Source organism: Chanodichthys erythropterus, chromosome 6 (genome assembly GCF_024489055.1).
Source record: "Chanodichthys erythropterus isolate Z2021 chromosome 6, ASM2448905v1, whole genome shotgun sequence".
NCBI lineage: Eukaryota > Metazoa > Chordata > Actinopteri > Cypriniformes > Xenocyprididae > Chanodichthys > Chanodichthys erythropterus.
Genome location: NC_090226.1, coordinates 33,594,809 through 33,610,965, shown reverse-complemented (window position 1 = coordinate 33,610,965; position 16,157 = coordinate 33,594,809). Strand labels below are relative to the sequence as shown.

The following is a 16,157-nucleotide window of genomic DNA, read 5'->3' as shown; positions in this document are numbered from 1 at the left end:
CTTTTTTAAAGATTCAGATTCAACTTCTGTCAACAAAATAAATCTTTCAAAGCATCTTTTTTTCTCTCATAATTCTTTTTGATATACAAAACTTTTTATGATTTAAGTGATTTTTTTTAAATGTTAAATAGAAGTGCTCTACCAACAGAAGAGGAGATACAACTAAAAAAAAAACAAAATGTATATGAACTGAAAAATGGTGCAACACTCACTCTTACAGCGCTACAGGAGAAAATGGAAAAGGTAGAAGTTCAATGAAACGAAAATAGAAGCTCATTGAAACAAACTTAAATCAGTTTTCAAATAAAAAAAGTTCAATGACACAAACGTCAAAAAGGAGGTATTTCAATGAAACAAGCTTTAAAATAATATATATATATATGGAATATTCAATAAAATAAACTATAATAAATTTCCTGATTCATACCTCTGGGAAACAATAGCCAAGTTTCCATCTAGTTTTTGCGCTGTTTTGTTAACAAAGCAAATATGCACAAAAAAATTTTGTGAAACTTGCTGTCTCGAGGCTGTTTCCATCCAGTTGGCCTTTTACCGATAAAATGGTGTGTGAGATGACGTCATCCCTAAAAAATTGCATTGTCGCATAAGTTTTGCAATATCTCTAAAAAATCTGCCCTTCAGCCGTTTCCATACATAACTTTGCGTATTTAGCAAATTCTTATCATTTGCATCCCAAATATATTTGAAAAATGTAGAGAGTAATGAGACTACTAAAATTCGCCAGTACGCCAACTGCTTATTTTCACTTATAATGTTATTAAATAGGAGGATGTCGGTGAAGTGGAGCAGCTCACCTGACAGGACTTTACTGCCTTTATTTGAACAGAGTTTGAAATACAGTTTGGACAGAGCAGTTCATTTGTCCAGTATGCAAAACTTTTTAGGGTCCATAAAAAGACTGGTACAGTGAAATTGTCAGACTCAGACGTAGAGATGTAGATCAAGGGTCTTCAACCGGGGGTCCGTAGCGGTACTGCAGGGGGTCCATCAATTAATGTTTGATCACCATTTTTTGTTAAAAAAAAAATAAAAATCACAAAGTCTAATTCCAATATAAGCACCCTATAAAAACAAGCAAGAACACCCTCAGCTGATACTGTAAAAATATAATATGCAACACTGCATTTTGAGTTTGCGCTCAAACTCTATCTTTTGCCTCTCATATTTCTTCTGTCGTTAAAAACTCTTTTTTCCATCTTCGTAATATTGCATGTCTTCGATCTTCTCTCACTCTAGTTGATGCTGAAATCTTAATTCATGCATTAATCACATCACGTCTGGATTATTGCAATGCTCTATTTCTTGGTCTGCCTAAAAAACTCATAGCAAGGTTACAATATGTTCAAAACTCATCAGCAAGAGTTCTCAACTCCACCAGGCGCTCTGCTCACATTACTCCTCTACTGCATGATCTTCACTGGCTACCTGTGGCATCACGTATTCATTTTAAGATATTACTTTTAACGTTTAAGGCATTAAATGGTCTTGCGCCTCCATATCTGTCTGACCTACTCCACTCCTACTCTCCTGCCCGGTCCCTCAGATCATCTGAGCTTGGTCTTTTGTCCGTTCCTTGTTTTTGGCTGTCCTCTGTAGGTGGTAGATCATTTAGTGTTAATGCTCCTAAATTATGGAACTATCTACCCCTTACACTTCATAAAATATCATCTTTGTCTACCTTCAAGAATCAGCTAAAAACATATCTTTTCAATATTTATTGTGGATAATGTGGCTAAATCTGGCCTTCTGTGTTTGTATTGTGTATGTTGATGTGCAAATGTATTTTATAGCACTATGTGAAGCGACCTTGAGCTATGGAAAGGCGCTATATAAATAAAACTTCTTCTTCTTCCCATGATTAGTATTCCGGGAAAAATGAATGAGTGGGCGGAGTGAGGAGATCTGGTGACGATTGGCTGTGTCTCCTTGACAGAAATATTCAGTCTTTGCATATTACAGAAATCTTTAACGCCTTGAACATGCAGTCGAGCCAGTCGTGGTTTGACGCAGCCAGGAATGCATTCAAAGCAAAAGAGTTCAATAACATCAAACCTATCAAAAAAAAAAAAATTTTCAGAGACACATGCAGCTGTGACCTAAAAATCGTCTGCATTAGCTAAACTAAAGCTTATTGTCGCATTCCATTTCTAAAATTCTATTAGAGCTTTAGAAGTCAACCACTTTATTTTCCTAATTTACTTGAGCTTAAATTCTATATTAATAAATTGCACTTATAAAATTATTTCATAAGTGTCATGTTTGTGATTTTCATTTATCAAGAGCTGATTCTGATCTTGAAATCGAAACAGACTCACAATTTTATGACATTACTTTTATTTATTCATATACAGCTCTGTATTTTATTCCACCAGTCTTCCTCAATTTGACAGACGCCCTGCTTATTTTCTCGAGCTGCAGAGATTTTCAAGGCATCTACTCATCCTTGTGAAGCATCTTTGAACTACAGATAAACGGTGCTTTAACAGGAGCAACACCATGAAAACGGACGCTGCATGTATAGGCTAATTCTGTCATGTGACACTACATTTATTTGGGTTAAAGCCCTTTTTCTTGACAAAAAGTGTTTCCAAAACAACTTTCAAGTATCGACATAGAATTTATGCGCTAAAGATAAATGGAAAACATTTTGTCTGCATTTGATAAATCTTAATGACAAATGGCATTTCCATCAGCTATATTGCTAAACATGAAGCAATAAACCTTTTTTTGCAAAAATAAATCCTTGAATGGAAACCTGGCTAGTGACACTATACCCTAGGGCCACAACCTGGCCCCATGCCCTATGCAAGGGAAAACCCTTACTGAGGCAAGCAAACAGTGCCTGGTCCAGGGCAGAGCTCAAGGTCTCGTAATGCCAGACCCTGACAGGCCTTACCTTTAAAGGTGCCCTAGAACTTTTTTTAAAAAGATGTAATTTATGTTTAAATTATTAAAAAAAAAAAAAAAAAAAAAACAGCATATGCTGGTTAAGCTAGGTTTTGGAGCTGGTATGCTGATTTGAGCTGGTTTATGCTGGGTTCGGGTTAGGGTTAGGGTTAAACCAGCATAAACCAGCTCCAAAACCTACCTTAACCAGCATATACTGTTTTTTTTTTTTTTTTTTTTTTTTTTGAATCTTTACAAGTAATAATAAAAAAATGGCCTTGTTCTCTCCCTGGAAATGAGCATGATCCTCAACTGTGAAAATCGAACTTTGTTCAGAAGTACATACGAATATTCTTTTATCTAGTTGCTACATAATATCAGACTTATTCCAAACAGGGATTTAAATTGTTACAATGTTGCATCTTCTTATCATGCATTTGCGCGCGCGCGAGAAAAAGAAACATAAAGGATATATATAGGCCTATATTAGGGATTTGTCGCCACGCGTCGCATCGCTCCGCTCGCTCCCGCTGTAGAAAGTCTATAAGCTAGTACGTCCCCTTTGAAAGTGAACCAGTTGATCAGCTTGAATCGGCAGTACAGAGGCTGACAGCTCACATGTTAAAACATCACGGTTTTCGGTAAGTATAAGACTAAAAGACAGATTTTTCTATGTATTTGTTCTCTGGTGGTTCAGTTGCTAGTTAGCCTACTACTGCTGACAATAAATATGCGCAGTAAATTTAATAGCATACCGAGTGCCAACAACCGCCACTTACAGCCTAAATAAAGCGTTATGTGTAAATGCAAACATAAAGATCCATCAAACTTAAATGAAATGTTTAAAAGTAGGTTTCGTTTCACAAACTATACAAAACGAAAATGAAACTAAAAACATCTTCATGTATAACATGTTAATGTACAACATTATAGCCCATTTACGAATCAATCAATTGTAAACAATGAATTACAATGTAACATTTTTGTGTTAATTTGGAAGTTTTAGTGGCAATTCCACCCTCTCTTCGTCCCAAAAATGCTCAGTTTTGGGGACCCTTGTCCTATAAGACTTCAAACTCGACGTCTGGACTGTCTCACATCTTCAGTCTAAAGAGTTTGATCCAGACTCTGATTCTGAATGTGAGGAACAGGAATCTCCTGAACCAACCAAAAATAACATCACTGCCTGTTTCCACATGCTTCTTAAAGCTACACAATGTAACCTTTTTGATTGAAACAATTGGCAATTACATCATAAATCTATCTTCAAAATTATTCACTATGGAAAGCCATATAATTATTATTTATTGTATTGCTGTCGGCCATATTTAGTGGGAAACTACACACCAGTACACATCAGATTCATCTACATAAAACAGCAGAAATTAAGTAATTTCTATCCAAATGACTTGAAGTTTTATGCTTCAATCAAAAGAGAACCAAAAGTTACTTATTAATCACTGGGCAAATTCAAACACAAGTGAGCATCCCTATGCCCTATTGACTCCAGACAGAAGGGAGTGAGCAGGGAAAATGAGGTGAGCGACTTGATTTTCATGATGTGCAGCATGGCATCAATCATTAATTGGCTGTAACAATAAATGCTCTTATTGAACTGGAGAGAAAGGTTTGAGTTTTGAAACTCACAATATGTTTTTAGTGTACAATGTCAAAATATCAGGAAAAACCTGACTCACAGTTTCATGACCCCTTAAAGAAATCTGAGGATTTTATTTTTTTCTCCTTTTTACTTAAAGCTGAAGTTTGGTTACTGATTGGAGAGTCTCTCTTAGCCATGTCACAGGACCAGTCAGAGCCAATGGATACTGACCAATATGTAAGTAACAGAATAACTTTACAATTCGTTTATGAAACATTTAACTTAAGAGACGAATGATTATTGATTACAGATATATTTTATTTATCTTATGAAGTAGTTGAGTTTTGTATAAGTTGTACATTAGTTTGGCAAGATATCATTTACAAACCAATGGATATTAATTAAACTGTAAGGTCCATTGTAATCTTCAGAGATACTGAATTTGGGATTTTCCTTAGTTGTCAGTTATAATCATCAAAATTAAAAGAAATAAACATTTGAAATATATCAGTCTGTGTGTAATGAATGAATATAATATACACGTTTCACTTTTTGAATGGAATTAGTGAAATAAATCAACTTTTTGATGAAACCAGCACCTGTACATCTAAAGTAGGTTGAACCACAAGCCAGCTTGCCATACCAGTTCAGTGGCCTGTGTTTGGTGGGACAGTAAGTAGTTAGACAAGATCATCCTGTGGGAGAAGGAAGAATTGAGCGTCAGTATCTTTTTAAAGGTTCTTCTGTCATCACCAGTCAGCTTCATGCCTTAATCCCAGATATTTAGTTGAAATATATACATCGTAACTTTCTTTAATGTTTTTTCCCCCTGAATGTTAGGACTTATATACAGCAGGCGCAGAAGTTCAAGACTCTGTAACAACTCAGGATGACACGAAGCATCAAAACGTCACAATGGATCAGCCAGAAGAGGTAAAAAGGGTAGAGATTTAGCCATAGATTTTCTGAGGATCATATTCCTAATAGAACATCAATAATTGGTTATTAATGATTAAATGCCAAAGCATAATGTACCAAATAAAAATGTATTGTTTTGTTAGAATACATATAACCACCTGTTTATAATGATTTTCATATTTTGCTCCCAGCTTATATCATCTATCTGGAATAATCAGCATTATTTCCAACCAGTTTGGAGTTCAGACTTATAACTTACCATGCTATTCTTTCTCTTAGTAATTCTAACACTTCATATCTAGCTCCTAATTTCTTCATGATTGCAGCCAGTTCTCAAATTATTATTACAGAATAAAATGCTAACAATAGAAATACTATAAAAGAAGTGGACATTCTTCACTTTGACACATATTTCATAAACACACTCAGGTGTGAGTCAGTATTTTTTTTTTTTACTCAGAAATTCAGACATGCAAGTTTGCATTTATAACTATTTTCCCTATAACAGGACATTTATACAGCTCGAGATGAAAGGCCACAACCTTCAGCACCACTGGATATCGCCAAATTCATAATCAAAGTGGACTGGAGCGAACCATTTCCAGACAGATGGAGAGCAACATTACAGAAAGCCCTTCAGAGCTGTTTGCTCAGACTGGAAGGAAAAGCATCTGTCCTTAGCCTTAAACTCACGGATGATCAGTCCTGTGCAGAGGTGCAGATAACTCCATCAACAGGTGATATGATGATTTATGATAATTCACTTACAATATATTTTTCAATTTAAATCTCATGTTAGTATCCCAAATAGCTAAATGCAGTATTTTTTCCATATTAATGATCACAATGCTACAGTACTTTTGAAGTTACTTAATAATAGTTTAAGCACTCCAAGGGTCACAAACCTCCTGCTCTAAACTACATGCATCGGAGTAACACTGCATGTGCAAATTGGTCACTACATAGGAAATTTGGTAACACTTTACAATAAGGCCCCATTTGTCAATATGCATTAGTTAACATGAACTAACAATGAGCAATACATTTAAAGCATTGATTCATCTTTGATTAAATTATATATAAAATGTTTGTTATATAAAAGGTTCATGTTAGTTCACAGTGCATTAATGTTAACAAACTCCATTTTTTTAAAAATGTATTAATGTTAAATTTAACATTGATTAATAAATGCTGTAGAAGTATTGTTCATTGCTGTTCATGTTAACTCATACAGTTAACTAATGTTAACAAAAAGCCACCACTTCTGTCACCACTTAGTGCAATGTTTGCAAACATTTATGAGCCTCTTACATTGAGCTGCGTGACATTTAGAAATTGAAGCTCAACAGGTATGAAAGAGGAGGTTTCTTACTGCAAATAAACATTCACTGATTGATTTAATTTAGCTTTCTTTAAAAAAAAACTGCCCTTTGTTTCATTCTGTATAACTCTCTGTATGCATTTTATAGAAAATTATTACATATTGTTTTTAAGACTCAGCATTTAATAAACTCTTTATTTTTCTCTGTAGCTCTAGAAGCTTTAAAAAAGCTCAGGTCTATACCTTTGAGGTTTAAACATGAAAATAAGGAAGTGACTGCATGGATTTGTCCGGATGAAACACAGTATGTGACTGTACCATGCCAGACGTCCATGCTGTACGAGAATCTAATTCCCTCATCAAAGGTATCATGCTTGCTTTGTGCAGAATTATGGTGAAGGACATAGTCATTGTCTTTCTTTATCTTTATTTGTCCCTGTTGGTAAATCATCTTTCAATGTGTTTCAATGCACACGCCGTTCACACATAATCAGTTTACCAAATCATAATAACACATCCATCACCTAGAACAGTCAACTCATACTATGAAAAAAGGAGACTATCTTTTATTTAAAAACTTAATTGCCTGCAGCAAGAAGGATTGATTTAGAAAATACTGGCATCCTAAACTTTTGACCTGAAGGTAAAAGCTCAAACTCTTTCGACGATGGGTGCCTGTGATCTGAAATGATTTTCATGCCTTTACTAAGTGATCTAGTTTGGTAGATTTGTTGTAATTTTCTAAGTGAAATCTTTTGTTCTACAGTAACATTTCCAAACCAGCAAGTACTGCAAAACATCATAACACTTTTAATAAAAGCATTTTAAAATGCTTTTAATATTGAGATGTTAACATTGACACCAGCTTCCTGGGAAAATATAGTTTTTGCTTTCCTGTTTGTGATTTTAGTCCATTTATCCCACCTCAGTTTATGACAATCCCAAGGTATTTATACTGAATAGGCTCCCCTTCAGCAATAATTTTGGAAATTATTTTAATTTCACTATGGGAATAAGGTCCTTTAATCAAATCTCATCATGTGTTTTTAGGTGATCGGCTCTATGCCTGTGACTTCAGCAGCATCAGAAGACACTAATAATGTTGAGGACGTTGCTGCATCTAATAGAGCTCCAAATAAAGCTGAGACCACTAACACTGATGAAATGAGCCCTGAGACACCAGCTGGATTCACCCTCCCTCTCTATCAGTTCTGGTACATGCATCACGCTTACAGAAAGGAGTTAGAACAATTTGAGAAACAGCATGGAGTCTCTATTTGTGCAGAAGTGTCCGTCTCAATCAAACATATCCAGAGATCAAGCCCTGATTCTGTGTCTAAAACCTCTGCAGACTTTCAGACACTTGTTCAGAGATGCACGGATAGCTTTAGTGATGCTGCCATTAATCATAATCACATATATTCAGATATTGTGAAGGAGGCCCTTCATCACATCCAATCAGAGGAGGCAAAGATGATGTTCACCATGTCTGCCAGTAACTGCCTGTTCTTTGGACCGAAGAAATTTACAGATGCGATTAAGAGAGAGGCAACAAAACTGGAACAAAAATCTAAGGACAAACTTCTGAAGAGTGTGTTTGATGACAAGAAGAAGAAATTGACGCCTGATTATGGATCAGGAGCAGTGGGAGGATCAGTGCAGGATGAGGGAGAAACTGGTTTCAATGAAGATTCAAAACACAGTTCTGGACATGAGAGTAAAGATGCTCATGCTGAAGAGGAGACATGTCCTGTTTGTATGGACAGCTTCACCGACAAGAAAAAACTGAAATGTGGACATGAGTTCTGTCGGGATTGTCTAAGCGCATCAGAGAAGAGTCTGGGATCCATCTGTCCTGTGTGTAAGGAAGTGTATGGGACATTGGAGGGAAACCAACCGAATGGAACAATGAATGTAACAAAGAGCAGATCGAGTCTCCCTGGATATCCACTATGTGACACTATTGAAATCACCTACAACATTCCTAGTGGTGTTCAAACGGTAAGAATATGTAAAACTGAATTTTTATTATTTTAAGAAATGCTTATGATTACACAGGGAGATAATACAGCTGATGAAAAATCTGTGTTGTAGTGAACACACTCCCTTTAACTGCATGTGAGACCGACACATTTAATGTAAATCTGTGTTTCTACTCCTACCCTGCAGAGGACACTGTGGTGTCATTCAGTGCAGGTATACTGCTCTGAAAAACAATGAAGCAGTATAAATAGGGTTATAATCGGCCATTAAACAAAGTACCCCTAATATTTTTTTAAATATCAGTGTATTTACTGATTTTCATTAATGCAGTATAGTAAATATGACAAGCGTCTGTGTTCTCCCAGTGGTTTTCATCATCAAAAGTTTAACAGTATGCAGTTTATTTTCAACAAAATAAACAAAAACACAAAAGTCTTTATCATTGAAAACATTTTTTGTCTTACATTTCATAATTAACAAGCAATCTTGGTGCTGACTCATTTTCCATCAGTTTTTTTTTTTGCTGAAAATCAATGAAAACACGAACACACAGTATAAGGCAGGGCTGGACAAGTCTTCTTCTGCAGATCCACTGTACATTTTAGTTCCAGCAATCAAACACACCTGTCTGTAAATATCAAGTAATCCTGAAGACTTTGATTATATTGATCAGGTGTGTTTGATTACCGTTGAAACTACTGTAAAATCTGTGGGACTGTGGCCCTTCAGATGAAGAGTTGCTTGGCCTTGATATATAGTTGTGGCCAGAATTATTAGCCCCCTTCATAAATATGATCAAAGATGACTCTAAAAATAAATCTGCATTGTTTATCCTTTTGATCTTTAATTTATAAAATTAGCAAAAATCTAACCTTTCATTGAAGGAAAAGAATTGAAAGTGGGGGATCACATTATGAAATAAATGTTTATATCCAAAACACGTTGGCCACAATTATTAGCAACCTTTTATTCAATACTTTTTGCAACCTCCTTTTGCCAAGATAACGGCTCTGAGTCTTCACCTATAATGCCTGATGTGTTTGGAGAACACCTGAGAAGAGATCAGAGATCATTCCTTCATGCAGAATCTCTCCAGATCCTTCAGATTCCAGCTCCATGTTGGTGCTTCTTCTCTTCAGTTCACTCCACTCATTTCTTTAGGGTTCAGGTGAGGGGATTGGGATGGCCATGGCAGAAGCTTCATTTTGTGCTCAGTGACACATTTTTGTGTTGGTTTTGATGTTTGTTTTGGATCATTGTCCTGACGGATGATCCTACCACAGCCCATTATAAGATTTCTAGCAGAAGCGGTCAGGTTTTGATTTTTTATCTGTTAGTATTTGATAGACTCCATAATACCATGTATTTGAACAAGTTGTCCGGGACCTCTAGCAGAAAAAATAGGCCCACAACATTAAAGATCCAGCAGTATATTTAACCGTGGGCATGGGGTACTTTTTATCCATGTGTGCACCAAACCCATCTGGTGGGTTTGCTGCCAAAAAGCTCTTTTTTTACTTTCATCTGACCACAGAAGCTCATCCCATTTGAAGTTCCAGTCTTGTCTGATAACTGAATATGCTGGAGATTGTTTCTGGATGAGAGCAGAGGATTTTTCGTGAAACCCTCCCGAACATCTTGTGGGGATGTAGGTGCTGTTTGATCATTTTTTATTGCTTTCTGAGACTCAAGACTCAACTAATCTCTGCAATTCTCCAGCTGTGATCCTTGGAGAGTCTTTGTCCACTCAAACTCTCCTCCTCACTTCACATTAGGACGATTTAGACACACGTCCTCTTCCAGGCAGATTTGTAACATGTTTAGTTGATTGGAACTTCTTAATTATTGCCCTGATCGTCGAAATGGGGATTTTCAATGCTTTAGCTATTTTCTTACAGCCACTTTCTATTTTGTGAAGCTCAACAATCATTTGCTACACATTAGAACTATATTCTTTGTTTTTTTCTCATTGTGATGAATGATTATGGGTATTTGGCCTTTGTGTTTCCTCATGTTTATACTCCTGTGGAACAGGAAGTCGTGGCTGGACGATTTCATGTTCATGATCACCCCGGTGAGCTAAAAATGTTTAAATATGAATGGGAATATACTTCAGAGATATTTTACTCATAAAAATTCTAGGGGTGTTAATAATTGTGTTTTGGAAAAAAACATTTATTTCTTAATGTTATTTTGCCCCCACTTTTAATTCTTTTCCTTCAATGAAAGGTTACATTTTTGCTAATATTATGAATAAAAGATCAAAAGGATAAACAATGCAGATTTATTTTTAGAGTCATCTTTGATCACATTTATGAAGGGGGCTAATAATTCTGGCCACAACTGTACATGTACGGTATAAATGACTGATAATCCTTCAGTTTCTCCTAGTAGACCCTCTTCCATTCTTATATAGTTTTGTTTTAGGTTGTGGTTACATCAATTTCCTGCTTATTTTTAGGAGAAGCATCCAAACCCGGGAAAGCCTTTTCATGGGACACATCGTCAAGCGTACTTGCCTGACAATCCTGAAGGAAATGAAGTGCTCACACTGCTGCAGAGAGCTTTTCAACAGAAACTGATCTTTACCGTCAGGAAATCTATAACTACAGGTGCAGAGAATGTGGTCACCTGGAATGATATTCATCATAAGACTGAAAGATATGGTGGGCCTAAATGGTATGAGTTCATTAAGATCTGCTTTCAGTTGTCCATCATGTTCTGCAAAACCACTAATCAGATATTTCATATTTACTTGAGTTTAATGCAAAATATCACTGTATTTGAACTGTTGCATTTTTATTTTTCTCTTTTCTGTCCACAGTTCTGGTTATCCAGACCCTGACTACTTGAAGAGAGTGAAAGATGAGTTAAAGGCCAAAGGCATTGAAACAGAGACAACAGGGCTGGACAGCCAATTCAAAGACAAACTTCAGAAGAAGAATGTGTTTGATGACAAGATGAAGAAATCGACTGGTTACTCAAGAAGAATCAAACGGAATCAGACGCCTGATTATGGATCAGGAGCAGTGGGAGGATCAGAACAGGATGAGGGAGAGAATTTTAGAAGACAAAGTGAAGCAGAAACTGGATTCAATGAAGATTCAAAACACCGTTCTGGACATGAGAGTAAAGATGCTCATGCTGAAGAGGAGACGTGTGCTATTTGTATGGACAGCTTCACCAATAAGAAAAAACTGAAATGTGGACATGAATTCTGTCAGGATTGTATAAGAATGTCAGAGAAGAGTCTGGGATCCATCTGTCCTGTGTGTAAGGAAGTGTATGGGACATTGGAGGGAAACCAACCGGATGGAACAATGAAGGTAACAAAGAGCAGATCGAGTCTCCCTGGATATCCACTATGTGACACTATTGAAATCACCTACAACATTCCTAGTGGTGTTCAAACGGTAAGAATATGTAAAACTGAATTTTTATTAAAAAACTTGACTTCTCACATCATATACATTGTATTGTTTATGATTACAGAGGGACATAATATAGTTGATGAATAAAACTGAGTTGTGGTGAACACCCTCCCTTTAACTGCATGCGAGACAGACACATTCAACATACAGCAGACACATCTGACACACACTAAAACTGCTCTGTGTTTCTACTCTTACCCTGAAGAGGACACTATGGTGTTGTGTCCAGTGCTGATCTACTGCTCTGAAAAACAAAGCGTTATATATAGGGTTATAATCCGCCATTAAACAAATCACTCCTCAAAATGCCCATCTATTGGGTGATTCTCAATTGGAAGGCTGAGTCTGTATCCTTCCTAGTTCAGTCCTTCTGATGCTTCTAGGCTGGAGTCCTCTTCAGCATTGGACACTAGAATGAGACAGTCTAATTGTCACATACTACTGTTCCACAAACACAAGAAAGGAGATTCACTCAAGCACTCCAAAAATACAGGAGCAAGAATGATAAACACTAACAAATCATACAACGTTATCGCAAAACAAAGCACTGGGGAGAACTATGGGCTTAAATACATGTAGTACTAATTAGAAACCATGGGAACAAACAACTCATGCAAACGGGTACAGGGAAAGCCAAACTCAGGGGCGAAAAACTGAAAACTTTTTATGCGTTTTGGCCGTTCATTTACACGACTGTGGCGTTTTGGTGGCCTGAAAATGCAAGCTCTTGAAAATGAGTTTCAAATTGAAAGTTTTTGAAAACTATATCATTATCGTCTCCTTGTAAACTACAAAAATGCGAATTTGTGAAAACGGTGACATCATGCATATGTGTATTCAGTCTATAGGCGCCTGGTGTTTCCTAACAAAGTGACATCGCCAACTACTGGCCTGGCATGAATAATACAGTTTTTTTTTTTTGTCATTTTCGCTGATCCTTGTGAATGTGGATCATTTTGACAACATTGTCATGTGTATGCGAAAAAAGCGAAGGAAAAGTTTTCCATTTTTAGTACATCATTGTTGTGTAATCATACCCTAAAACACAATGAAACTAAAGAGAACCAAAGCATAATGCTGACACTAATAAGTCAGTATGACTGCATCATAAATGTTTTTGTCCCACAGTCATGGCACGAAAATACTATTAAAAAAATGTAGTAACACTTCCCAATAAGCTTCATTAGTTAATGTATTAACTAACATGAATTAACCATGAGCAATACATTTGTTACTGTATTTACTGATCTTCATTAATGTTAGTTAATAAAAAATTAAATAAAAAAAAAACATTCATATAATTTTTATAAAAAAAAAAAAAAACTTGTCACTTTATACATACGCAACATATAGAGACACAAAAGCTGATGAAAAAAAATATTCGGCTGATGAAAGTTCTATTGAAACACTTATTTTTACTGTTGAGAGATTTAGGGCTGATATATATATTTATTTATTTTTATTTTTGTAGTGTCGTGCCGATTAAACACAAAAGACAAGAATTCCCGAGAGACTTAACTCTTTAATCTCCATGAGAAGCAACCGAAAAATGTACAACATTAGCACTCGCTCGGAGGAGTTACATCCTACAGAAAACAGCCATATACATAAACATAGTCCCTTCTTGTGGCCATTATGTGCATTGCACTCCAACATTAACTATTGCAACTATTGCATTAAGCATACCACAATTTTTTTATTTATTTTTTTCCCCTCATAGCCTGTATGCTTGCCTGTTGCTGAGACAGACATTTTTGTAGCATTCAAACTATTTCTTTGTGATACTATTAGCCAGCAGAGGACGCTATTGTGTACAATGCAGGTCTACTGCTCTGAAAGACAATGAAGCAGTGTAATATACTGCCATGATGAGGGAGGGATCAAACATAGGAGGAGAGAGGATAGGTAGCTTACAGAGGAAACAACAGGAGCATCCTATCTGTCCATAAATTCTCCTCCCTCTTCACACGTCACAACAGTTTTAATACATGTTTTACCTTTGAGGTTTAAAGAAACCATACATTTTATTAATTACATTTTTTATTCATATTTATTATGATTTTTTTAGTTTCTGTTTTCATGTCTCTCGTCACAACATGGACTCGCTCTCTTGTTTCGTTCAAACACAAATTGGAGCATCTTGTATAGATTCAGAGGCCTTCAGTATTAATATTACTGAAATCTTACATTCTGTCAGTGTTTGTTTTGTGATAATGACAGAATGACTGCACAATATTGCTCACTTAACATGTAGTAAACAAATCAGTCATCATCGCACAGAGTATATCTTCTCATATTCCTGAATATGCATAATATCTCACGATTGAGGATGAAAACAATGATAAAAGTATTTTGCACTAATGGACGCACATATATGGATAGTGCAGAAATCCGAACTGGGCAGCAAAAACTTTAAATTGAGCATTAGTTCATCTGTTTCAAGAGCACACATGTAAACTGAGAATTTAATCTAGATTCATTCACAGTAGAGATACTCATAACTGCTTAACCATTAACCAGCAGTATACCATCAGTTAAATGGTTTAAAAAATAATTTAAGCAATTTTTTTAAGTAATTTTTCAAGATATTTGAAAAATGTTTGCTGCATAGTTAAAAAATACGCAACACATAAAATTCAGTTTTTGAGAGATAAAAAAGTAACATTTTATTATTACAATCAGAAATCATGTAAAATACCAATAAATAAAGAAAAATGTTTACAGACATTATAATGTTTGCAAAAATTTCACTTTATTACATAGTTTAAGGTTTTAGTAATACATAATTGTTTTGATCATTTTTAGAAGAAGCATCCAAACCCGGGAAAGCCTTTTCATGGGACAAATCGTCAAGCGTACTTGCCTGACAATTATGAAGGAAATGAAGTGCTCACACTGCTGCAGAGAGCTTTTCAACAGAAACTGATCTTTACTGTCAGGAAATCTATAACTACAGGTGCAGAGAATGTGGTCACCTGGAGTGATATTCATCATAAAACCAGTAGATCTGGTGGACCTCAAAGGTACGAGTTCATTAAAGTCTGCATTCAGTTGTTCATCATGTCCTGCAAAACCACTTATCAAAGATTTTATGATTATTTTTCATGTAAATGTTCATGTAAAATATCACTGTATTTTAATTATATTTTTATTTTAGTTTTTTTCTGTCCACAGTTACGGCTATCCAGATCCTGATTACCTTAAGCAAGTGAAAGATGAGTTAAAGGCCAAAGGCATTGAATGAGGATTTGACTTGTATGTTCTGTAGAAAAAAAAAAAAAAAAACACATGTCTAAGGCAGGCACAAATTAAGCAGATATTATAAAGATGGCAGCATCATTATTTTATTTGTACACAGAGATTGGTAGCTCTATAAGTAAAATCTGTTGACTTTAGCAATCTTTGTTGCATTATATGCCAACAGTGACAGTTCAAAAATTGCAGAAAGCACTTTTTGTGTTTTTAGCCACAAGTTTGCATGCTTTTAACTCAAGAAATATTAAAGATATCTAAATATGCTTTTAGATTCTGGTTCTTAAAAAACTTGGTGGACAGAGTAATCCACTATTTTGTTGAGGAGGGTCAAAATAACAAATTTCACCCAAGATTTGGAGCCAATTTACAGGGGTGTCAAAATGACTTCCTTGCCACTGTCTCTTTCACTTCTTTTTGCCTCAAATTTGCATGCCTGTAACTAAGAAGTATTAAAGATATCTTAATATCCTTTTAGATTCTGGTTCTTAACAAACCTTCCTTTTCATATCTGTATATTAAAGGCAATCTTTTTTTTTTTTTTAATAACCAGTGCTTTGGGTGTTATCATGCATGTCACCATACTGTTGGGCTCATCATATTTATTTTAATATAAAGAATTTAAATTACATCCACTTTATAGCAACAAAAAACATGAACGTGAATCTCAAAAATTATTATGCAAAGCAGTTGGTTCAGTTGCTTCAAAGCTTCGAAAAGCTTAATTTTACGGACCCAATTAAAA

The 16,157-nt window shown here is 35.6% G+C and overlaps 1 protein-coding gene across 2 annotated transcripts; it reads left to right on the top strand.

The window, feature by feature from the left end:
* Positions 1–3,415: 3,415 nt before the first annotated feature.
* dtx3lb.3 (deltex E3 ubiquitin ligase 3L b, tandem duplicate 3) lies at positions 3,416–15,446 on the top strand. Of its 2 annotated transcripts, none has more exons than XM_067387572.1 (10): positions 3,416–3,548; positions 4,665–4,744; positions 5,348–5,440; positions 5,934–6,162; positions 6,957–7,111; positions 7,797–8,747; positions 11,194–11,408; positions 11,554–12,142; positions 14,966–15,183; positions 15,335–15,446. In XM_067387572.1, the coding sequence occupies exons 2-10, from the start codon at positions 4,703–4,705 to the stop codon at positions 15,402–15,404; spliced, it is 2,562 nt and encodes an 853-aa protein (XP_067243673.1). In that variant the 5' UTR covers positions 3,416–3,548; positions 4,665–4,702; the 3' UTR covers positions 15,405–15,446. The 2 variants fall into 2 exon arrangements, with proteins under 2 accessions (XP_067243673.1, XP_067243672.1); XM_067387571.1 differs by having other exon boundaries at positions 11,191–11,408.
* Positions 15,447–16,157: the final 711 nt, after the last annotated feature.